The following is a 27,157-nucleotide window of genomic DNA, read 5'->3' on the forward strand; positions in this document are numbered from 1 at the left end:
GTAGCTATTAACAAATACTGAGCAGAAGTGCAAAGCATCCTAAAAAAAAGATCTCTTGCCTCCCACACTGTAAAAAATACTTTGCTGCCTAAAAATTTTTTGTTGAATCAACTCAGATTTACAAGTCATTTCAACTTACTATTATTTATCTTGACTAGAGATGAGTTGTTATAACTACAGGTGAGTTGTTATAACTTAAAAAATTAAGTTGACTTTTCTCAACTATATATTATAAGTTGTGACAACTCATCTTTGTTGACAAGACTTGTAAATCTGAGTTGATTCAACAAACATTTTTAAGGCAGCAAAGTATTTTTTACAGTGCATAGAGAAGCCAGGAAAAAAGTGGAAACACTGTTAAAAAAAATCTGGTGTAACTTAGAAAATTACCTGGTTGTCTTAAAATTGTAAGTTAATTTAACTTTAATATATTAGTTGACACAACAATTTTTACACAACTTTTTTGGAGTTAACCTATATTTAAGCTTAATTAACTTAAAAGTTTAAGACAACCAGATAACTGACTTTTTTAAGTTGAACCAACAAATATTTTTTAACAATATGAAGAAATGTCTAAAACCTTTAAAATAAGTTTTAATAAGTTTTAATCATGCAAAATAGTTTCAACCTGCTGTTGATTAAAATAAAATAATCGTTAGGTTTGTCTATATTTACACAATTATTAGTGTGTTTATTTTTTGTAACCTATACTGGCCTATTGTTCTTGTGTTTTACTATGAGTGTCTCTAAATCTCATGCAAAGTGTCATCAATTAAAAATGTATGAATTTAAACTTTTAAGTATTATTATAATTTTAAGTAAAACTTTAAGGGAAATTAAATTATTTTACTCTTTCCCCACCAGTGTTTTTTTTATAATTTATTAATGCCTTTCAGAAACTTTTCTTTAAATATATAAAAATACAGTATATCAAATGAAAGAACAGACCCTCTGTTTTTAATCTAAAAATAAGGTTTCACCCTATCTTCATTTGTTTTCTTGTTATCACCTCTCTAATATAGGTAAGTATCTTCAAAAATAAATTTTTTTGCAAAAAGCTGATAATTGCATATTTGTAAAGAAATTTTGTTCGAGATAAAATTCAGAATGATTATCAAAACATACACAGAGTTTTTACTGTTTTTAAACTGTGGATGGTTTAGTGCGGCCATTCCCAAATTGTGGTCCGCGGACCACTAGTGGTCCGTGAGGGTACTGCAGGTGGTCCGTGTAAAAGCAAAATAAAATTTAAATAATATAATTTTTTAATAAAATGTTTTAAGAATCTGTTGTACTGATGTGATGACTAGTTATAGATTTAATGCTAGTAAGCCTATTTATAGATGCAGATAAATTTAGGACTTTGTGTAGACATATTTTATTATGAGTATTATGATTCTTGATTACAAATAGTGGTCCACACACAAAAAGTTTGAAAACCCCCGGTTTAGTGTTTTATAAGTTGGGTAAGTTCGCCACCTAGTGGATAATAGTGGAAATATGTATTGCCGTAAAAACTCGTCATTGGCATGGAAGTGTTATCTCTTAATTGAAGGGAGAAAACTCGCCAACGGCGGGGAAAGAGTTAAATATTATTTATAAAAATTATATTTTGCATTAAAACCCAAACATGAACCCAAAAATCACCTTACCACCGCATTGCTAAAGGCCCCCAGAAAACATGATATGTTTGATTCTTTATTTGGTTCAAGACACCTGTGCTGGAGCCCTCAGTGGACAGAGAAAGTGAAAGAGAGAGAGAGAGAGAAAGGGATTACCTTTATTGCCGATATATTAAAGTCCAAACTACTGTAAGTGCTTGTGCTTCAAAGCATTGATAGGATTCTTTTATACAGCATTTATGTACAGCGTCTATACAAGAGACATTCCAGACTCTCATGAAAGCAAAGGAGGCATCCACCGTCTTCCTCCCAGTTATTCCAGACTGAAACACAGACATTCAACAAAAAACAAGACCAAATAACGCAAACACGTACACGCTAACATGTAACACCACAATCATTAAGAAAGTTGCATAGAAAAAGCATGCGAATAGGTTTCTGGGAATCGCTTTCATCAAAACGACAACATAGTTTATTCTAGTTTATCTCAAACAGCTTCGTTCACCTACGGTAGGGTTTTCGGCTCTACGTTACATGGCAGCCGTGATCCGATGAAACCGACGAATACAAATGTCACCAAAAAACATCCGAACTGAGATGAAGTGAAAACATGAATACAGCCCAACATGTCGACTTACAATACAGATGCTATGTGAGTACAAATGAACATTTTAACAGCACAATCTCAACACTAGCGCTACACAAAGTTATAACTGAGTACATTCTAGTATACAAGCTCTTGTGTGGCTGTATTTGTTTTATTTAACCCCTCGCTGCCCGCTCTGCAGGCCATCTTAAGAAACATGGCTTAGGTCCAGAAGATCCAAAAATGGACCTTCAAAAAATGATTTTATCATACACATGGATGTAAGGGCAAACTGTTGGATATTCTAAGTGGATATGGCTTTAAATCATAATTTTTCTCTTACATATAAATTGCAAAATATGCATTTTCAAAGACAATATGCTTTTGGCTATTTGATTATTGCAGTGTTAGGTAATATCCGTCTGATATCAATGGAGTTGTGGTTTATTGTGAGTAAACTGAGATATGACATTCAGACTAAGTTATGTGCTTAAAAGGAAGAGGCGGGGTGAAAACAGTGATTGAGCCCTCTGATCGGTCGCTCTATTTCTTCCTGTAGTTGCCCAGTTGAATGGCCGAACGGTCAAAAACGCAGCGGAAGGTGATTGGCTGGACCTCCCAATAGGGCACTGGATTACTAAACAGACTAATGCCAGAATACATGGCTTTCTTTGTATTATAGCTGGGTGGGCAGAAGTCTTCTGTTCCTATGGCGGCAATCTTGTTGGCATGAAGATAGATCACCTGTAATCGGATGAAAAGCGACTTAGAAATTCTGAGAGATGGATTTTTTATTTACCTTTCATATAAGATCTCTCACCTGGATGTATTTGTGTTCGGGCAGACCAGATGGGACCGCAGAAAGCACATTATTGTCCAGATGAAGTTCCCTCAAGTGAGGCACATTGGCCAGAGAGCCATTCTCCACCACGCTGATCTCATTATGACTCAATCCCAGCCTACAAATACCCACAGGTACATAAATATATACATTCGGAAATATGACCATACTTCCATACTATTTGTTTATCCTACTATGAAAGTCAATGGGTGCCATCAGCTGTGTGCTAACCGTCATTTATCAAAATGTAAATGATGACCTAATTTTCATTTCAGTCTTTTAATAACTGATTCTGTTTCTGAGTCAATGCTCCAGAGGACTTAGTTTAGGCATGTAAGGTGGAAAATCCTTGTCATAAAATGCTGTAATTTCTCAGTGCTATCCAAAGCAAACTGACTCATGCAATGATGTCATGGTATCTGGGTCTCACGGGGTGCGTGAGCCATTGCTATTCATTTTTATATTAAAAATAATCCAAAATATAATTTCCTTTATTATACATTTTGGGGTCACTTTTTATATCAAGTGTTTTTTACCAATACTTTGGATGAATTGGATGAAAGACAAAGCCAGTACATCAGTTTTCAATTGTCGAGCTGCAAGAGTTTTTTACTCGGTTAGATTTTTACGTTCATTCAGAAAGTATGTTGACGAGTGACTGGAGAGAAAAACGTTGGGATTGGTAATCGACTGTGGATTACATTCAAACTTGAGACCCGTGTGAATACTTGGCTTCAGTTTCTTAATTTTTACCTTTTTCATCATTTCCAATGTTTTCTTTTTAATATGTATTGTCCAAAGAAATTGATTATTTTAAAAGCCAAAAAAAGGCTGTACTTAGAGGGTTTTGCAGTGAAAGACTTGTACTAACATTTAAAGGGGACATATCATAAATATTAGATGTTTAAGTGCTATATTTGGGTCCCCAGTGCTTCTATCAACCTAGAAAATGTGAAAAAGATCAACCCAGTAACATAGTTTTGGTAAACCATTCTCTGCAAGCATATGAAAAAATAGGTAATTAAAATTTGGCTTTCCTTTTGATGTCAAAAGGGGATATATTACCACCCCTAAATCTGCACTATCCAACCACGGCACTGCCATTTAGTGCAAATATTAACTTATTTGCATTTAAAAGAACACACCCAAAACTGCACATTTTGCTCACACCTACAAAGTGGCAATTTTAACATGCTATTATTATAAATTATCTATATATTTTTTGCTTAAACTTTACATACATACTCTGAGGACACCAAAGATTTATTTGTTTTAGGTGTGTGCAAATGAGCTGATCTCTGCACTAAACGGCAGTGCCGTGGTTGGATAAAGCAGATTAAGAAGCGGTATTATCCCCTTCTGACATCACAAGGGGAGCCAAATTTCAATTACGTATTTTAGTTTACCAAAACTAAGTTACTGGGTTGATCTTTTTCACATTTTCTAGGTTGATACTGTAGAAGCACTGAGTGGGGACCCAATTATACTAAAACATGGAAAAAGTCAGATTTTCAAGATATATCCCATATTTAGCTATTTAATGTGATATACATCTATATTTTCAATGTTTTTTGTGCAAAAAAACAGAACTACAGTATGAAAGATGCATCATTTACTTGGAGAGTTGCTTGAGGCCCTTCAGACTATCAGCGGTAACTTTGGTGATCTTGTTTCCATCCAAGTGAAGTTCGAACAGAGAGCTGGGTAGACCTGGACATTGTTTTGGGCAACACAAATGTAGATTTATAATCTACCACGTGGATACAACATATTTAAGTCTAATTTTAAAGTACTGTACCTTTTGGAATGGAAGTGATGTTAGTGTCAGCAATACGGATGTAAGAGACCCTCTTCAGATCAGCAAAGGCACCGTTGTCGACTCCATTGCTACTCAGAGGGTTAGAGCCAAGCTCTGGAAGAAGGCAGAGCATTTAAAATTGAAAGCCAGTTATAACAAGTTATTACACAGCTTCTTGGAATGCTTGATTCTGATTGGCCAGTCGCAACATTTGCAGGTTTGTTATTCCTAAATAACAACAATTAAAAATGAATAACATACAGTGACCCAGATACTGCAAATAATTTTTAATATTACACAAAAATTAAATATAAATAGGCCTATGTCTTTTAATAACATTTTGCAAATGATTAAATGATTAAAATCTCTGAATCAGAACATCGTAGCGACACAGTGCTGGGCTTGTTTCACTAGTGCCTTGGTGTATAATCATTGGGGGATGCCAGTTCACTTCCTAGCAACCAATCAGAGAACCCTAGCAACCGTTTAGCAACTCCTACATCTCTGCACACTGTCTGGGGTCATTTCTGCGATAACAATTGGCTGCCTATGCATTATCCCTTTCTTGTTGAATTGTAATTGTTGTACTTTTCATATTTTGTGTTTTTTATATAAAAAGGCATTTGGAGACATTTGGATAGATATGATGTTGAGTAAATGATAAAGACAGATCTCTCAGAATAAACTTAATGCTAGCAAAGACCAAATATTCTTACCCATAACAATGACATTGGCCAGGCCAGCAAAGGAGGCCTTCTTTATCTTAGTGATCTGGTTCTCATGAATGCGCAGCTCCTGTATGCTTTTTGGCATATTTGCAGGAACGTCCTTCAGAAGGTTCTTAGACAGGTAGAGTCTCTCCAGGTCGATCAGAGAAGAGAAGGCCTTGGCATGGATGATGGTGATCTTATTGTTAACCAGGATGAGCGTCTGAAGAAAAAGTCAGGAAAGAGTCAAGAACTTCCTCGGAGTATTGAATGCAATATGAGATATAAAGAATATCTGGAAATCTTATTAGATTCATAAGGTTAATAGGAAGTCGTATAGTTATGGTATGATTTTAAGATGATTTGTCATGGTTTTGTTTGTTTTTTAACAATCTATGGTGTAAATAATGTGCTTCAGTGTTAAAGAGATAGTTCAACCAAAATTATCATGATTGTGTCATCATTTACTCAAGTTGTAATAAACCTGTATAAATTTATTTAATGGTATTTTTCTTTTCTACTATGGAAGTCAATGGTGCTCCTGTTTCCTACTTCATTACAAATATCTTTCTTTGTGTTTAGCAATAAAAAGAAATTTGTACAGGTTTGTAACTACTAAAGGGTTAGTAAATGATAGCATAATTATCATTTTTGGGTGAACTATCCCTTAAAAATCAAGCTAAATCTATATGAATATTGTTTGGTAGTAGTTTGGTTCCAAAACCAGAAAACTTACAGCTAAGTAGCACAATAAAACACAATAAAAACATGATAACATAATAATAAACATGTTTTGAATTTATTTATTTCATTTTTTTGGTTTTGGAACCAAACTCTTCATATCTTTTGTCCTATCTATGCATCAGTGTCTTCACTGCAAAAAATGACTTTCTTACTTAGTATTTTTGTCTTGTTTTCAGTAGGAATATATATATATATAAATAAAAAAAATCAAGATGCATTTTCTTGATGAGTAAAAAATGACCTTAGAAAAAAAGTCTAGTTTTAAGACAAAAAATGTACAATTTAAGTGAATGTCTGCTTAAAACACGCAAAAAAAATCTGCCAATGGGGTGAGAATTTTCTTTTTATTAAGTGTTTAAAAAAAGTTTACTTATTTTTAAGATTTTTTTTCTCACCCCATTGGTAGATATTTTTGCTTGTTTTAAGCACAAATTCAATAAATTGTATACTTTTTGTCTTAAAACTAGACTTATTTTCTTAGGGCATTTCGCTCATCAAGAAAATACATCTTAATTTAAGAATTTTTAGATATTTTTACTGAAAACAATACAAAAATACTACAGTAAGTAAGAAAGTCGTTTTTTGTATTGTTACACTGCAAAAAATGATTTAAGAAAAAAAATTCTTAGTATTTTTGTCTTGTTTTCAGTAAAAATATCTAACAATTCTTAAATTAAGATGCTTTGTCTTGATAAGCAAAATGACCCAAGAAAAAAGTCTACTTTTTAGACCAAAAATATCAAATTTAAGTGATTTTGTGCACAAAACAAGCAAAAAAATCTGCCAATGGGGTAAGCAAAAAAAATCTAACATTTTTCTTAAACACTAAATTCAAGAATAATTCAAGAAAAATTTGCTTACCCCATTGGCAGATTTTTTTGCTTGTTATATGCACAAAATCACTTAAATTTAATATTTTCGGTTTAAAAAACTAGAATTATTTTCTTGGGTCGTTTTGCTCATCAAGAAAAAGCATCTTAATTTAAGAATTTTTAGATATTTTTCTTAAAAACAAGACAAAAAAACCAAGTATTTTTTTTCTTGAAAATAATTTTTTGCAGTGTACTTTTAATTTGACTTGACAAGCGCTTCAGCCAACGCCATCTCACAAGAATTCGTACATATTTTACGAGTTGGCTAATTTATAGTTTTTGTAAGATTTGCCTTGACCCCTGTGACGTTGATGTTAGGGGTTGGGTTTCGTTGTTGTTTTTTCATGAAAATCGTACGTTTTTGCACGATTAACTTCGTATGAATTTATACGAATTAGCCATCTCGTAAAATATGTACGAATTCTCGTGAGATCAGGCTGCTTCAACACATAAATTTTCTTTGATAATTAAATAAGGACAGCTCACAAAACATTTTGCCAAAGTTTTCTCTCTGATCGGTTCACGTCGGCGCCTGATCCTGGCACCGTGTGAATATTGAGCTTAAACCAAAAACCAAGCCTCAATGTCAAAGCACATAACCATGGATAAGCTCCAGAGAAACATTAAAGAAAACATTCCTCAGACAAGATACATCCACAGCTGAGAGGACAGGATGGTTGGAAATCTCAGAGGATTTAAAAAGCCTTCGAGAGGTAATGTCTGGATCATGTGTTTTGTAAACACGTCTTGTAAAGTGTATGTGAAGATAACTCCAGCAAATTTTTCCAAAAACTTGAGCCGCAATTTGGACTTCAAAGATGACTGTGGTTGAAACACATAGTCCTAGCTCATTTGGCAGACAAACACCAAATGTTTTCTCTGGATGCTGAGATTGTTTCTCAGTACTGTTCAAGCATTTGTTTCTGGACGTAGAATGGTTTTTAGTGTAAAAATCCTGAAATCAGCCTCGCAAATGGTTTTTAATTACATTTTTAGACATTGTTAACTGTTATATGTGGAAAAACTGGTTTAAATGTCATAGTTAAACTACACAGCGTTCTGTTTCACTAACCACTCATCTTAAATGTAAATATCTAGACTAGACAGTTTAAAAGCACTTTTTTTCGGTTTCTGAGTTGGGTGTGTAAGATACCAAAACCAATGTCATCTAAATCAGTGTCTTGTTGACTAAAACATGGCATCATTTTAAAATATGTCTGCAGCTCTTAGCAACTTTTTTGGTGGGAATGAAAATATTTTCACCGAGCAGGGTTGTGTTACAACAACACTGTGTTACAACTAACCCCTCAGCACTTACGATATGAAAACCGCTAACGTTCGCGTAATTCTAGTCGTTGTTTTAAATGGGCTACACACGAATGATTGCTGGCTGCCAACAAAATAAATGTGCCTGTCTTATTAAAAATTGTGTCAAAATTATTTTTGTTCATATCTTTAATATTGATTGAATAAGGTCACGTCAGAGATTGAAATCATAATGAAATGAATGACTTAAATCAGACTTTGATTTTTATTATCTCAGAATTTCTATTTTGAAACTGTAGTATGGTTATCACAGACTGGGTCACATATAAAAATATTTTTGTCATAATTGTGCTGCTTTTTCTCACATATTTAGACATTTGTATGCATTTATAATTGAACTATTGTTAGAAATAATATAAACAATATCCACTTCAAGTATATAGACAAAATAGTATTGAAATATTTGCCTGCAAACTTAATTTTTAGCAAGTGTTACAACTAACCCCCTGCCTGTTACAATACACATATGGGGTAAGTTGTAACGTTTGCACTTCTGTCACGTTTGGTGTAATTGTCCAAGAATGGTAAGTACTAGAAACAAACTTCAAATGTTCATTTGTAGCAGAGATCTGTGTGTTGCTTGTGTAAAAATATAATTAATCAAACTCAAATATTTTTTAATGATTGAGTCAAAAACAAAAAGCGTTAGGTTGTGCCCCGCTCTCCCCTATGAAACAGTAAGGCAGATGTCTCTAAACTTTATGTGAGCAATGGATGAATGGATCTGGAGGGCTACTTTTTTGATATAGCCCAGTTTTTTCTTTTACTTGTTGATTTGATTTTACTTTATTATCATTGTTTAAAATGTTAACATACATAAATACAAAAATATAAATAAATAAATATTAAAATTGAGGTTTTAATAGAATGTGCTTTGGTGGGCAACTTAGACGCCGTGTGGGCAAACATGTGGGAGACCACTGTCTGCATAAGGTCCACTCATAATTCCAATTTAGTTAATTAACACTAGCACTACCGGAATTCTATAACTACTAGAACTGCCAATAGCGGTCATTTTGACTGTTCATACCAGACAGCAGTGCATGTCATTTTTGTCATGTTATATTTACTTCAAAGCTTCTATGGTCATGTTTTATGAAAAATGTGGGGTAATTTAAGCATACATAATATAATATATTCGTGATATTATTGTTTAAGAGCGACTAGACCTCCCACAAAAGTGCATGCCGCAATTTGCTTTCCGCAATTTGCATCCGGCAAGCTGGAGATCAAAGTTTTTCACCGCAGTTAAAATGTTGTTTTTGAAAGTCTAAATGTCAACAAATATAAAATAAAGCAGAATATTTCATTAGATAAAAACATATTGTGAATTTTGGAAATGATTACATCTGTCTTTATTCAATACATTTTGACTTTTGGAGTTTACAATGCTTTAGCATTATCGGAAATAATTGACACATGAATCGGAAACAATTTTATGCAGCCTCTAATGAAATCTAGAATGAATAAATAGTTCTGTTATATTAGGACAGATAATAAACATTTTGACCGAACTGTCAAGAGACCAAGAGACATCGCTCTCTGCTCCTCCATCAGACTCTGCATCATCAATGTTCTCAAGCAAGGATAAAACCTCAGTGATAGTCAGTTTCTTTCTTGTTGCCATTTTGACGGTAAAACTAAGTTTTAGCTTAGCAAAAGCATACAAAACTGCCAGAGAAAGGTTGCTAGGCAACAGCTACGCACATCTTTAACGACGGGAAAGAGCGCTGAGGAGATAAAACGCCTGTAATATGTGCGGTCAAATTGACCGCTATGGCCATTAGAGGTAGAAATACTCAGAACTCGTTTGTGTTTTGTAATTTTAATAAAATAACAATGTTAAAATAAAATTTACATTAATTTAAGAAAAGTCATGGAACTGTAGTTATATGGGTTTTATTTCAACAAAGTTATTACATTGCAAATCTTTAAAACGGTCAAAATGACTGCCTTGGTAGTTCTAGTGTTAAAAGAAGAAAAAAAAACAGCGGGTAAAAGAGAGTAATTTAATATCTTACTTGGAGACTCTTCAGGCCTTTGAAGTCATTTTCCTTGATCTCTGTGATCTTATTGTTCTGCAAATCCAGCAGAGTTGTATCCACAGGAATTTTTTCTGGAACAGCCTTCAAACCTAAAAGGCATAAAACATGACACTGATCATATGGGATATTAGGTGATCTGTTTTCTGTGGTTTTATGCCACATAATTGCCCCAAACCTTGAATTACACCACAAAAGGAAACATGATACTTAGTTCAAATCAGCTGTAGGCATACAGAGAGTTTGGATTAACACAACATGCTGTAGAGACACATTGACATATTTTCTGCAACTAAACCGAGAGGCTGCATTTCTAAACAATTTTTAATTGCCAGAAAGAATGCAGGTTTTGGATAAGCTCCAGCCATCATTGTATAGACAAAATAGTTTGTAGAAAAGTTTATAAACAAGCGTTTATATGGAAAAAGTCTAAAAAAAGAAAAGCATTACTAAGGAAGCCTCTAAACAAAGACCTTAGCATGTTTTATGCCACACACATAAGCAGGCACATCAGTTACAGGATGGCAATGTATTTGTATATTATATTTGTATACAGTACTGTGCAAAAGTCTTAGGCACCCACCACCAGACTTGTTGTTTTAGAAGTTTTAATGTCCATCCATATTTATTTTTCAATCTATTTTATTAAGATACAAACAGAAAATACAGGAAATATGTACAAAAAAATAATAATTAAATTTAAATTAAAAACTTAGATGGTAGGGTGCTCAGAGGAATAGACACAGGGCCTAAACAATAATCTAAACTAACCTGAAAGACTCTAAACTGTGGAATTGAATAAAAAATGAATTAAATGGCAGAATTCAATCAAATATTTGACCCTGGACCAAAATACAATTCATAACGGTCAATGGTTTGAAATTGAGATTATACATAATCTGAAAGATGAATAAATAAGCTTTCCATTGATGTATGGTTTGTTAGGATAGGACTATATTTGGTCAAAACACACTTGTATCTTAAAATCTGGAATCTGAGGGCGTAAAAAAAAGGGGACATTTCATAAGACATTTTTAAGAAGTAAAATAAATCTTTGGTGTCCCCAGAGTATGTATGTAAAGTTTTAGCTCAAAATACCATATAGATAATTTTTTATAGCATGTTAAAATTGGCACTTTGGTGCGAGCAATCTGTGCCGTTTTTGGGTGTGTCCTTTAAAATGCAAATGAGCTGATCTCTGCACTAAATGGCAGTGCCGTGGTTGGATAGTGCAGATTAAGGGGCGGTATTATCCCCATCACAAGGGGAGCCAAATTTCAATGATCTTTTTTTCACATACTTACAGTGAAAGGTTTACCAAAACTAAGTTACTGGTTGATCTTTTAGACATTGTCTAGGTTGATAGAAGCAATGGGGACCCAATTATAGCACTTAAACATGAAAAAAGTCAGATTTTCATGATATGTCCCCTTTAAAGGTGTCCATATGAAGTCCTTAGCAACACATACTACTAATGATGAATAAATTTTTTTATAGTTATGGTAGGAAATTAACATTTACTCAATGATTTTGGGCATTTTAACCGGCTCTAAACTGCTAAAATTCTCTCAAATCGGTCAATTGTACTGCTTTGAAACAGTTGAAGAGTCCTAAATTTTCTTCATTCAGTCCTGTAATCTGAACAGAAAGTGTTGCTTTTACATCTGTAACTGTCAATGTCTAATATGGTTGAAACACATTTGGACACAAGACTAATCTTTTCCATTTCAATATGATCTTTCACAGAAAGAAACACATGCGTAGCACTTTGTTGGAATATGATGGCTCACATCCTGCAAAATTCTTGTGTTTCGAAACAGCTCTGAAAGTTCACGGAGTTAATCAGACATCGCCCGAGGGCCAGATATCTTACAGTTTTTCTTGGAAAGACTTTAAGCGCAGTGACAATGTAGTCGATTGCCAAAGCCGACACGAGGTTTTCACACAAGGAAAAATTGGACGACACTATGACCCAGCTTGCAAATAACGTACTGCAGACCAAGTTAACATGGGTGAAATATACAGTGGCACCAGAAAATATTTGGACCCTTGGACCCCTAAATCATTGCTTTTGTCAAAGTTCATATTTTTCTCCTTTTCTGGAGGCAACATCTTTTTAATAAATCACAACAACCAGTGTAGTATTAAGAGTGTTTTACAAAGACATTATATAATCATTAGTTATTACAAATGCACCTAAAAAATAAAAACTTCTGTGAGAAAAGCCAATCTTGAGTAAACATGTCTTTAATAGGATTACATTTAATAGAGATCAGAATGTTCAGCACGTTTGAAAAAAACTATTTAGTGATTTAAAAACAAGTTGATTAAGCATACAATGTTATTCCTTTGCCTTCTCTATTACTGGATTAGCCATTACTAATGCAAAACATATCCCAATGTAAAACTTCAGCTCTCGACAAAACAATAAATCCCCAACAGGACTCTTCCTCATCAAACAAATTCAGTTTGGTCATTACTTGTTTCATGATCTTTTTCCAGATGGTTCTTTCAGCAGCTGCAGAGCTTTTTAAACTAGGTCACATTTCACTGGAAAGAGGTGAACGTAGATGAAAAACAGGCCTGTCTGCGCACACCTTTATCCGTGTCTGTTTCAAGCCAAATGACATGTGGAGAAGGTGAGTGTTGGATGCACATCTCTCTTACCCACTTTCTTTTCCTTTCTCTGCGTCTTTAACTCCACCTATTTCCATCTTTACTTCATGTCCCACTGTAAAACTATTTATGTCTCTACTGGGGACGATTTCAGAACTAAAAGGAATGGATTTTCATTTTTGTATTTCTTTCCAAGCTATGCTAATGCTTGGTACGCACCGAAAGATAATCGGGCTGATTTTGGGCCGATTTCCCCCCTTCCAACAATCCTAGCTATGTCTCGATTATCTTGATGGCTCTACAGATTATCTTCAAATATTGCAAAGTGAAGTCTGCACACTTAAAATTACTGCTCCAAACAAGTATGTATGGTAAAGGGAACGTTTCAACCCTCAAGTCGTCATCAGGCAGAGTCTGTACTTAAATACACAATAAATACTTGTTTGGAGCAGTATTTTTCAGTGTGCGGACTTCACCTTGCAATATTTGTTTATATATCCAGTCGTCCTGCACCTGGTCCAAAATTTGGGCTTATGTACTGTTGACACAATTTTTTTATTTTTTATTATTATCTTATCAGATTTTCCCTTGGTATGAGGTGTGTCCGAACCTGATCGGAAGAACGACGGAGCCACCAGATCGCGAATCGTAAAAATATTAAACATGTTTAATATTTACGATCAGAATCCTGATGTGTGGGAGAACCCCGAAGACAAGATCATGGCACACCACACACAATAGGAGCAAAACGGTTAAATCTAGGATTTTTTTATCCTCATGTTTGTGGTCTATCACATTTTTTAAATCTTATAAGATGTAAAAAATCTTTTGGTGTGTACTCGGCATAAGACAACATGCATAATGCAGGATGGGGCATGGTGGGATATAGTGGCTGACATTGCCTGTGAAAACCCAGCTAAAATCTTTTTTGTTTTTTACTGTTTTCTATATAAAATCAGTGATCTTTAATACTGACAGAGTAAGTTCATGTCAAATATTGAAATTAAAGTAAATCAATGATTGAAATCAAACTTTGATGCTCTATCTCTCATCATTAGATTATAAAACTTCAGCCTGGAATACAGTTACATACTGTATTTTATTTAAAGGAACAGTATGTAGGATTGTGGCCAAAACTGGCATTGCAATCACAAAACTTGTGGCTAAAACTGGTACTGCAATCACACAACTGGTGGCCAATACACAAAATGACAACATAAACATCAGTTGAGGGCTGCAACTCCACTTTTTAAATGACAATATCCTGGCCAGACCACTGTTGTCAGTGATATAAGTATTTGAAATGAAAATGATTTTTTAATGTCTAGTGACATATCAGGGCCATTTTATGATTAATTGATATACATTTCTTACATACTGTTTCTTTAAATTACAGTAATGTACTGTAGTAGCTAGAGGTGTGACGAGATCGTGTGTGAATATCAGCATATAGTTGAGTTTTACAGTACATGCATTATAGTTTTTACGGCCTGTGCTTTTTTGTTTGAGTTTCCAATTATGTTTGTTTGGGAACTCATAAAAAGTCTGGGACATGTTGTGCTTCGATCAGTGTCAGATGTGAAGTATTTCAGCAGATAAAACCCTCACTCTCTGAGTTTACATGATTTACCCTTGGTTTCACAGACGAGGCTTACGGCTACTCCTAGACTAAAACACATGTCTGAGCTGTTTCAACTGAAAATATCTTTCACTGACAGATCTTTAAATATGCTAGTGCCACGGATTGTTATCAAGATACATACCAGTAACGTCTTTTTCTAATGCACGTTTACAAAAGATGCTTAAACATATTAATTTATTTAAGTCCTAGTCCTGGCTTTAGCTAAGCCTTGTTTTTAAAACCAGGTCTTGCTCAAGAATTACAGTGGCTGTATCATTTTTATTGTAAATAATTGGACAAATATTAATTATATAAATGGCTAAAAAGAAGATAACATTTGTGAGTCCGCTAGCGCCCTCTGCAAGCATTTGTTATAAGACATTTTTTATTACATTTCCTTCATATTAATGTTTTGTTTAATAAAATCTGTGTTTACTTGGTTTTGATACTTTATTTAAACTTTGATACTTTATTGCATCATCATTATGTAACTTTATGTAATTGGGTCTATTTTTATTACCAAAAAACATCAAATTTACCTCATTATAAATGACCAAAATATAAAAACTTTCATCAAAATTATATGATTTCATTTTCCATACATCTACTTTATCCTTAAAGATTTCTTAAAAAGTGTAAAAATCTTGCGTCTCATCACGTCTCATGTAGTAAGTGTCTCATCCCACCCCTTGTAGTAGCAGTGTTGATTATTTAAAACCATTTTCTACTTATTAAAAACAAAATGTTTCCTTTAATAACCGAAATATAATGAAAGTATCATATAGCAAGCACTTTTCACAAATGTGTTTGTCATCCAATATCGTAAATGTTGCTTCTGTCTGAGGTCAAATCTGAAAAAGCCATGAAATATCAGGATAAACATCTGGCCATCTGGCAGGACACCTTAGGTCCATGAGACATGAGGAACCTGATACTTATATGTTAAGTATGATTTCAAGCTATTAAAAGAGACCTTACATAAACTAATACTAACTCAAAACAAATTTAGAAGGATCAAGCTAATCTTTACAACTATGTGAAATAAAGTGTTGTTTAATTTGGAAATCACATGGCAGATTTACGGTAAGAGGAGCAGTAACCTTATAAAAGTGCAAACCAGCTATGACTTTCCCAAACACTAAAAACATGGAGATTCAATTAGGAAAATGAATTAGCCGTCTGGTCAGTACAGTTAACGGCATGCAAAAACATTTCAAGTGGTTTTAAAACGGTGATGTTAGAAATTTATTGATGACTCAACAATGGGCAGATCATCTCGGATACCCTTCCACTGCCTCTAAACTGATGGGAGATCAAAAAAATAAACCCACAGGATGTGTGTAACTACTGTATGATTGTAATAAAACACTATCTAGTTTTCCCCAAGTTCCTTTAAAAGCTCAATTTTACTGGTCATCATTTGCATTTTTGGGTGAACTATCCATTTAAACGTATAGCACATTGTACCCTTCAGCAAACAATCTAGTCGAACTTATCAGTTTACCTAGATCAGAGCACTGAGACACTCGCAGGTGACACTGGCATCGGAAGGGGCAGAAAGGTCCCTCTGGTCCTTCAGTTGCCTCAGTCACCTCTGGACGTTTAGGAATAACTGGTCCACGAGGCCCTGTGGGCATGACTGGACCATCTCCTGAGGCCGACTCATCCTCCATCATAAAGTCCAGGAAGCCGGACTGACGAAAGGGCAGAGCCCAGCATACAGACACCAGAAGCAGGGAGAGACAGGCCGATTTCATTTTGCTTGTAAAGGCCTAGGGCACAAAGAGGAGAAGATGAGGTTAAAGGTCAGAGGTGATACACTGGGTGAGGTCTTTGTGTCTCTGGTGGTATCAGAAAACGGTGAGGTGAAAGGTAAGAGGTTAAATGTCAAACTGCAGATGTAGGGTATACGTGAATGTGACTGAGCTAAATAGGCTGTACAACAACTGCACCTTTTGTAGTCTTTGGCTTTTCAAAAAATTGAACACCTACTGCAATCTCATGACAGTTCGTACTTATTTTATGGGGTGGCTAATTCGTATTAATTCATACAACCATAAACGTACGTTTTTGTAAGATTTACTTTGTACGAATTCATATGAATTAGCCAACTAGTACCTTTTTGTAGTCTTTGGCTTTTAAAAATAGTTGATATGCAATGTAATCTCATGGCAATTCGTACGTATTTTACAAGGTGGCTAATTCGTATTAATTCATAATATTACACTTGTACAATTTTGTACGATTTGCTTTCGCCTCTGTGACATTGGGCTTAGGGGTGGGGTTTCATTATAGTACCTTTTGTAGTCTTTGGCTTTTTAAAAATAGCGGACACGCAACGTAATCTCATGGCAATTTGTAAGTATTTTACAAGGTGGCTAATTCGTATTAATTCATACTATTACACTTGTACATTTTTGTATGATTTGATTTCGCCTCTGTGACTTTGGGTTCAGGGGTGGGGTTTCATTCTTGTTTTTTCTACTAATCGTATGTACGATTTACTTTGTACGAATTTATGCGAATTAGCCAACTAGTACCTTTTTGTAGTCTTTGGCTTTTTAAAAATAGTGGACACACAACGTAATCTCATGGCAATCTGTACGTATTTTACAAGGTGGCTAATTCATATTAATTTATACGACTACACTTGTACATTTTTGTATGATTTGCGTTCGCCCCTGTGACGTGGGGCTTAGGGGTGGGGTTTCATTATAGATTTTTTACTAATTGTATGTTTATGTACAATCAACTTTGTACGAATTTATGCAAATTAGCCAACAAGTATGTTTTTGTAGACTTTGGCTTTTTAAAATAGTGGACACGTAACGTAATCTCGTGGCAATTTGTACGTATTTTACAAGGTGGCCAATTCGTATTAATTCATACTATTACACTCGAACATACGATTTTGTATGATTTGCTTTCCGCCTCTGTGACTTTAGGCTTAGGGGTGGGGTTTTGTTATAGTTTTTCTACTAATCGTATGTTTATGAACGATTTACTTTGTATGAATTCATGCGAATTAGCCAACTAGTAAGTTTTTGTAGTCTTTGGCTTTTTAAAAATAGCGGACATGCAACGTAATCTCATGGCAATTCGTACGTATTTTACAAGGTGGCTAATTCGTATTAATTTATACGACTACACTTGTACTTTTTTTATGATTTGCTTTCGCCTCTGTGACATTGGGCTTAGGGGTGGGGTTTCATTCTAGTTTTTTCTACTAATCGTATGTTTATGTACGATTTACTTTGTACAAATTCATGCAAATTAGCCAACTAGTACCTTTTTGTAGTCTTTGGCTTTTTAAAAATAGTGGCCACGCAACGTAATCTCATGGCAACACGAATGTACTTTACAAGGTGGCTAATTCGTAATAATTTGAACGACCACACTCGTACGTTTTTGTAAGATTTGCTTTAGCCTCTGTGACATTGGGCTTAGGGGTGGGGTTTCATTATAGTTTTTTCTACTAATCGTATGTTTATGTACAATTTACTTTGTACGAATTCATGCAAATTAGCAAACTAGCACATTTTTGTAGTCTTTGGCTTTTAAAAAATAGTGGCCACGCAACGTAATCTCATGGCAATTTGTACGTATTTTACAAGGTGGCTAATTCGTAATAATTTGAACGACCACACTCGTACGTTTTTGTAAGATTTGCTTTAGCCTCTGTGACATTGGGCTTAGGGGTGGGGTTTCATTATAGTTTTTTCTACTAATCGTATGTTTATGTACGATTTACTTTGTATGAATTCATGCGAATTAGCCAACTAGTACGTTTTTGTAGTCTTTGGCTTTTTAAAAATAGTGGACAAGCAACATAATTACATGGCAATTCGTACGTATTTTACAAGGTGGCTATTTTGTATTAATTTGTTCGACTACACTCGTACGTTTTGTACGATTTTCTTTCGCCCCTGTGACATTGGGCTTAGGGGTGGGGTTTCATTATAGTTTTTTCTACTAATCGTATGTTTATGTACAATTTACTTTGTACGAATTCATGCAAATTAGCAAACTAGCACATTTTTGTAGTCTTTGGCTTTAAAAAAATAGTGGCCACGCAACGTAATCTCATGGCAACACGTATGTATTTTATAAGGTGGCTAATTCGTATTAATTTGTTCGACCACACTCGTACGTTTTTGTACGATTTTCTTTCGCCCCTGTGACATTGGGCTTAGGGGTGGGGTTTCATTATAGTTTTTTCAACTAATCGTATGTTTATGTACAATTTACTTTGTACGAATTCATGCAAATTAGCAAACTAGCACATTTTTGTAGTCTTTGGCTTCTAAAAAATAGTGGCCACGCAACGTAATCACATGCCAATTCATACGTATTTTACAAGGTGGCTATTTCGTATTAATTTGTTCGACCACACTCGTACGTTTTTGTAAGATTTTCTTTCGCCCCTGTGACATTGGGCTTAGGGGTGGGGTTTCATTATAGTTTTTTCTACTAATCGTATGTTTATGTACAATTTACTTTGTACGAATTCATGCAAATTAGCAAACTAGCACATTTTTGTAGTCTTTGGCTTTAAAAAAATAGTGGCCACGCAACGTAATCTCATGGCAACACGTATGTATTTTATAAGGTGGCTAATTCGTATTAATTTGTTCGACCACACTCGTACGTTTTTGTACGATTTTCTTTCGCCCCTGTGACATTGGGCTTAGGGGTGGGGTTTCATTATAGTTTTTTCAACTAATCGTATGTTTATGTACAATTTACTTTGTACGAATTCATGCAAATTAGCAAACTAGCACATTTTTGTAGTCTTTGGCTTTAAAAAAATAGTGGCCACGCAACGTAATCTCATGGCAACACGTATGTATTTTATAAGGTGGCTAATTCGTATTAATTTGTTCGACCACACTCGTACGTTTTTGTACGATTTTCTTTCGCCCCTGTGACATTGGGCTTAGGGGTGGGGTTTCATTATAGTTTTTTCTACTAATCGTATGTTTATGTACAATTTACTTTGTACGAATTCATGCAAATTAGCAAACTAGCACATTTTTGTAGTCTTTGGCTTCTAAAAAATAGTGGCCACGCAACGTAATCACATGCCAATTCATACGTATTTTACAAGGTGGCTATTTCGTATTAATTTGTTCGACCACACTCGTACGTTTTTGTAAGATTTTCTTTCGCCCCTGTGACATTGGGCTTAGGGGTGGGGTTTCATTATAGTTTTTTCTACTAATCGTATGTTTATGTACGATTTACTTTGTACGAATTCATGCGAATTAGCCAACTAGTACGTTTTTGTAGTCTTTGGCTTTTTAAAAATAGTGGCCACGCAACGTAATCTCATGGCAATTTGTACGTATTTTACAAGGTCCCTATTTCGTATTAATTTGTTCGACCACACTGTTACATTTTTGTACCATTTGCTTTCGCCCCTGTGACATGGGGCTTAGGGGGTCGCGCACCGGATGAGAAGCATTGCGTCTAGGACAACTCGGAGGTATCGTGCACATTAAATAGCACAAACTTAGTCAGATAGCGTCTACTTCAGATTGCAAAATATACGTTAGCAGCAAATGTTAATCGCTAACGATTTGGGACAAATATGATGTTATTTGAGCAGTGTCCAGATTCACGGCTGACAGCCGCCGGTGTGCGTACATTCATAGAAAATAATGTGTTCTGTTTTTAGATTGTTTTAGATATGGCGGATTGCTTCTCATCCGGTGTGCGACCCCCTTTAGGGGTGGGTTCATTATTGTTTTCTTCCTACTAATCCTGTGTTTTTGTACGATTCACTTTGGACAAATTAATACAAATTAGCCAACTCATAAAATATGTACTAATTCCTGTGAGCTCAGGCTGGGACACCAGTACATTTTGAGTAAATATTGCCCTTACAAAAAATAAGTGCACATTACAAATACTGCAATACAACAAAATATCAAAATCATTAAAAGTTTGACAATGCACAAATTTTACCTTTATCTGACTAAACATGTTTATTCTGTACAATGTTTTATTTATTAAACAAAATCAAGCACTATAACCAAATTAAATATGGTACATAATGGTTGTACCAAATATGGTACTCATGGTACATACATATATAATATTGGGACCTTTTAAAGGGTACTGCCTCAATGACAGCTGGGGTTCATATTTTTAAATTTAAATCTAAATGCTTCATATATTATGATGTTAAACTAGAAGTTTAGTTAAATGCTGTGTAGACTGTTCATACAACAGTTCTGTAGTCTAGATTTGTGGGAACTCTCAATATTTGACCTTGTTTTAAATTCCATACCCAAACTCATTCATGCCTTCAGTCAGGAAGAATAAAGCTGTCGTCTCTTTCAAACAGAGCCCTCAACGTTATCCACATAAACATATGCCTGGGAAAGAGCCGGACGCTGTCGAATGACAACTAAATTGCAAAGTAGGTGACTCCCGTAGTTCACTTCAATATTTCAGGGTCATCTCAGGTCCATCCAGTGTAATAATATCATACAGTATAATTACAGTAGCTGAACGGCCACATCACGGACAGTAAAAACCGCTCCGCTTATGTTCTTAACCTGGGAATTCGGCCTTGAAAGCCTGATCTGAACCAAAGAAGCAAGAGTCAGTGCAGCTCAATGCTTTTAACTTAGCAAGAGCGGTATAGTTTGAATTGGGCAACATGCCACTGAGGAACTGTAAAAATGTAAGAGCGTCCACAAAGTCACTATATAGGGTCCAGATCATAAATCCGAAATTTTACATTTTGGCACAAAAGATGGATTGATTATAACCACCAGGATTTTGTGAGAATAATCCCGTGAGGCCTATAAAACAAAAATTGTACTCCCACGTTGCATAGTCAAGCAAGCGACCTTCAACCTCAGATTCCTTGTTACTGTTGTTGATTTGCACCGTATGGGAGCATATTGAACCCATTTATTGAGGTTTCTTCAGCAGCAACAACTGCACCAGGATCATGTTTCAAAAATAACAATATATATATATATATATATATATATATTTTGAACGCCTTGCACTTTCATTCAATACCAAAACAGCTGCTTACTGGCTTTAGATAGACATGCTATAAAATGTTTTGCCGTTGATAAACTTGGCCTCAGATAAACCTTAGGTTTAGTCTTATAGACAGTTTGCGACTTAAGTGCGTTAAGTTTACATAATATCAATATGCACGCTCCCTGGGATTTAAACCCACACTGTTAGAAAAAATGGTCATGTACCTCAGCTTTAACTAGGGCAGTACCCTTTAAAAAAGATCCTAATATGCACCATCAGGTAGTGATATGCATGATACCAATATGAACTTCTGAGGTATACTGCCCCGGTGACAGCTGGGGTACTTATTTTGACCATTCTGAAAGTGACCTTGCTATACTGTGCATATATTTCGAAGCCTAGCGTTTCAGAGCTTTGTCAGCAGTATGAAAATGCTTTAAGCTCTTCAAGCACAAAATATTCATTTTTAGCTGTCGCCATGACCGATTATGTTTGGAAAGGATCATGGGAAGATCTGTCGCAGCATTTTAGCTGCGCCTTGTCAACAAACCACAGCCTGCTTTGAGAGCCAGGCAAACAGAGAAGACTGATGGTGTCAGGGCAAACTTAACAAACACCAGACCGGCTCGTCAGAATAGATGTTTGGTGACAATCTTGTCCAGTAACTAATAAACTTGTTTGCTCTGGTCCTTTGGTTTTATTGACTAAGCACCATTACGCTCAAACTGAATATCAACATGGCTTTAAATACCTAAAGCCAAATACAAGCTATGCTGAAATTCAGTACAGCAGCACTCTTTGGCAGAATCAGATATGACAATATTTTGTTTAAAGAAATAAACGTATGGTGTAATTTATCATAGTCACAGCTCTTAAGCTTAACTATCAGTTGCTGCCAGGCTGTTGCTTTCAGCTTTGTGTGTCAGGAAACAATCTGATCCAACTGAAGTGTTTTACAGAATCAGCACTGGATGTTCTCAGGAATTAAAATGTGTGCTTTTAATAATCAAGAGGAAAAACAAATGAAGAACTTTCCACTACTTATTTTCACTCAATCTTAGTTGTGCTTTCTCTCTCTCTCTCTCTCTCTCTCTCTCTCTCTCTCTCTCTCTCTCTCGGCAAGCCAAACTTTCTATTTTTATAACCAGGAAAAGGAGAGGTAGTTGAGGACAAGGTGTCATATTTGTGTTTAAAAAAAAATGAAGACGACAATGTAAAATGTTAAAGTGTCATGATTGACAATTATGGTAACCAATACTCAAAATGTGACCTCTGCATTTAACCCAGTGGTTCTTTAATGGTTTCCTTGTTTAGGGTGCATCTCTCCACGACCCCCCCCCAAAAAAAAACAATCCATGACATAAAACTTAGAATTTGAATGAAACCAAACGTTTTAAATAATACGCCCTCCCTTGAGTAGGGTGCATCTCTCTGTGCCCCCCCCCCAAAAAAAAATCATGACACAAAACTTAGAATTTGAATTAAACAAAACATTTTAAATGATACAATGTAGTGCTGTTGGTTAGTAGCTATATTTTTCTTGGGTTACATTACATAGAATTTATGATAAATTAATGTATTTTATAACATAAAACTGGGGCGAACTCATGCACTTCAAGTTAAAAAGTTATGATTGATTTTGGTTTTATAAATGATATATGATTTAAATTTTTTTTTTAAAGCTATTTATGTAATTGTTCAAGAAATTATCATTTTTTGTCTTCATTGTGCAATAAGCCTTTGGTCTTCTGTCTGTCCCTTATAACCTTCCTCACGAAAAGACTTTGAAAAAAGCATTAGATTTTTTTATGCAATGAACCTTAAAGGTAATATTGGTAATAAATCTTTTGTAATTAATTGTATTTACATGTTAAACGTAGTAAACAGCAGTGTTTCCCAACCAGGGGGTCAAGGCCCACGGGGGGCCTCAGCAGACGTCCAAGGGGTTTCAAGATAAAATTGGACAAAACAAGCATTACAATAAGCTAAAACAAGCAAAAATCAACATGTTTCTTATTTTTTGGGCCAGTTTAGTAGTGAATACATCTGTCGAGTCATTGCAAGTTTTATTTAATTTTATGTGGAAAAAATTGAGTGACTGGGGGGCCTTGAAGTGAAAAAGCTTGGGAATCACTGGTATACAGTGTCACAATGAAAATGTACAATGACAATGAAAAACCTTATTGGTGTTTGGCAGTAAGTATTAAAATACAGTTGCTCCAGCATTGCGTTAGTAGCTCAAAGGGTCATGGGTTTAATCTTGTAAAAATCTTAAAAAAAATTAATCTTGTAATGAACTGTAAGTTGCTTTGGATAAAGGCATCTAATGAATGTGTAAATAAAAATGTTCAATACATAAAAAACACAAAAAACAGACTACATCTCTATGTATCTTTCATCATACTCATTGACCTATAGCTCCTTTAAGCAATGACTCACAGAAAGGCATTTACCAGTTGCGGGGCATTGGAAACAGACATGCTGCCTTAAAACAACTCCATTTTACATTCCATTCAAAACACAGATACTTCCACTGCTCAATCTTATCCAAAACTGCCTCATTTAATACTTATATTTATAAAAGCATTCCTTAAACGAAACCCTTAACATCTCAGAAATGTTTTATCTGCTCATTCCAACGGCTCATGTATCACAACTGAAGCATAAATAAGACACGATATTAGTGTCTTATTTTAGTAAAAAACTGGGCCTAATATTCAGCTCAGCAGACTACACCAGCATAAAATGGTTTTAACCACTTTGCTTTCCGCGGTCAAACCCTTTCCAGGCCACAAACCCGCAATCCAAAACCAATGCCAGAGTACAATTAGACTTTCTCACAGATCAGAGCTTCGCTTATGCCCATCAGAATGGTCTTCAAAGGATCTATACCCCAAAACCACGAAAAGTCATTCAGACGTGCAATAACCAATTTTACACCGGAGACCGGGTGATTATTTTGGCTCAACTCGAAAAAAATGGTCAAAATAGGTTCCCCAGCTGTCACTGGGGTGTACGCTTACAAAAAGTATCTCCTTAGAGGTACATATTGGTACCAATGAGAGTTTCTTAATACCTCAGATACATATAGTATCTCAAAGTTACATATTGGTACCAAATCTGTTCGCTAATGACCTTTTTAATGGTTAGTGGACCAGTGACAGCTGGGATACATATTCTGACCATATTTTGACCACAGACCGATGTCTTTTTTTCGTCATCGTGTGTCTCTATATTGTCTCTGTTATTGACAATTACATACAAACTCTTTCTCTTTAGTTCTTTATAGCATTGGTTTAAGTTCTGTCATAAACAGCATTGCTTTGTAACAAAACCAAATCTTTTAATTTCTGTTCCTTAACGGAGTAAAACACAGCCTGTAGACCAGCATGCCCACCATTTAATGACTCTTTCTTCTTAAGATCACAGTGTTGAAGCCCACATGGAGACCTGTGGTTTTCAAAGTGCACTTATTGGCTGCCCTAGGGACACTGTCTATTAAGGGAGGAAATGTTCTGTTAACATTTACAATTTAAGAGAGGTAATAGTCACCCACAAGCAAAACGTACAAAAAAGTTTTACCAGTATTACTGCACAAACCCAATCATCGGTTTGACCTCCATTATTGACCCAACCACGGGTCACATACAGTATTATGGGTTACAAAAACCCAACACAGGTTCATTTACACCCAACCGTTGGGTTTGTTTGTGCTTTACCCAACGTAGCATTTTTTGGAGTGTGATTTTTTGGGACACTTAAGTTACCAACTTTATTACTGCCTGCTGAATATAACCTAAACCCTCAGCTCCCTCCCTCTCTTTCTCTCCCCATCCACAGAATGTTTTGAGTTAGCTGGGAATTTTGTGGTAGGATTACCAGGAAGTGCCTTGTCAGACTATGATTGGAAGGAAGCTATATCATTACAGGATTAATAAGACACCGGTCCCACACTTTCATTCCGTCTTTCGCTCACTTCAACCTTCAAAATCTTTTAGATCTTGCATCTGAAGGCACTTCGGGATCCATGGGAAAAGACTTTTGGATGCCACTTCCAGCGAGTGGAGGCAAGCAGATATGGAGAGAAAGAGACCGGAGCTCAAAATGTGTCTTCGCTTCACGCTGCCCCTTTGCTTTATCTCACACAGGTCTTACTAAAAGATCACTGTCACAATAGAAATCGCTCTGGCCTTACACAAACTTGTTTTAATCTAAATGCCAAGCGGTGCACGGAAGGATGGAAAACTGTAATAAAAGAACAAACGGGGGGAAAATAAGGGCATTCGCAAAGTTAATGGTTTTTTCACAACAGTGAGTTTGTGCAGGGGAGCAAAAAACGAGGAAACTCGTCACACTTTGGCAAACGTAGGAAATGTCTCGCCTGTCCCACCCCCTGTCAAATTACACATAAGGGAGATGGGTTTATGTAGCAAGCATCAGTAATCAATTAACTTCACATCAGCATATGCACAGATGTGACCCTGCCTGTAAAACCCCATTTTTTTGGCATAAAATCATCCTACATATAAAGAAATGCTGTAAAAATATAACCTTGATATTACGTAAGACCACATTAAAGATTATAAGTGACATCAAACGTTAATGCTACTACTTTCAGAATTACATTTTAAGACTTTAGCTTGGATTTCACAGGCAGGGTCACAATTATGCATAAAAAATATAGATAGATTTCAATCCTAAAACATCAAGTAAACAAAGCACTTTAAATGCAGCTATATCAAAGTACAAAAATACAAGAAGCCAAACTCATTTCCCAGAACTCAGAACAAATCCTTCATCTTGAAGTAATTAATCTTAGATGGACTGGAAATGCCAGACCTCACAGCAAATGCATTAAAAAGTTTACATTAAGCTTTAACCAAAGACCAAAACTGATGCAAACAAGTCGTGCAACCTCTAATGCTGCGTTCCAGGCAACCCGTAACCCGTAACTCACGAGTTCAAAACCACGCCTCACGACTCTGAACTGGGAGTACATCGATCTAGTACGAGTTCACGGGTGGGAAGTCACGGGTTTGAATGCCGTTCCAGTGCACTTTCACCGGTAGAAGGTTGTGAAAACACGAGTTACGGGCTGCCTGGAACGCATAAGGTCGTGAGTCGTGGTTTTGAAGTCGTAACTCACGGGTTTAAAAACCTGCCTGGAACGCACCATAATTCAAACTCACTTTAGGAAAAGTTACGTGTAACCTTACCTGCGTGTATGGAGAAGCGTAGAGATGAACACCCACAAATCCAGAGAGGGCTGGAGCTGATGAGCAGCGCGGCAGGCCGAGAGCTGATCGCTGTGTGGACGCCTGCAGCCAAGATCAGGCAGGTGTGCTCTGTTACGGGGGAGGGGATGGAGAGAGAGAGA

The 27,157-nt window shown here is 35.6% G+C and overlaps 1 protein-coding gene across 1 annotated transcript; it reads right to left on the minus strand.

Moving 5' to 3' along the window:
* Positions 1–1,760: 1,760 nt before the first annotated feature.
* Positions 1,761–27,157, minus strand: dcn (decorin). The gene is made up of 8 exons (XM_065289667.2): positions 26,997–27,157; positions 16,280–16,547; positions 10,518–10,630; positions 5,564–5,777; positions 4,848–4,961; positions 4,666–4,759; positions 3,029–3,167; positions 1,761–2,952 (listed from the first exon to the last, which is right to left on the minus strand). The coding sequence occupies exons 2-8, from the start codon at positions 16,530–16,532 to the stop codon at positions 2,752–2,754; spliced, it is 1,128 nt and encodes a 375-aa protein (XP_065145739.1). The 5' UTR covers positions 16,533–16,547; positions 26,997–27,157; the 3' UTR covers positions 1,761–2,751.

This window comes from Paramisgurnus dabryanus, chromosome 1, assembly GCF_030506205.2.
Source record: "Paramisgurnus dabryanus chromosome 1, PD_genome_1.1, whole genome shotgun sequence".
In the NCBI taxonomy this organism is placed as follows: Eukaryota; Metazoa; Chordata; class Actinopteri; order Cypriniformes; family Cobitidae; genus Paramisgurnus; species Paramisgurnus dabryanus.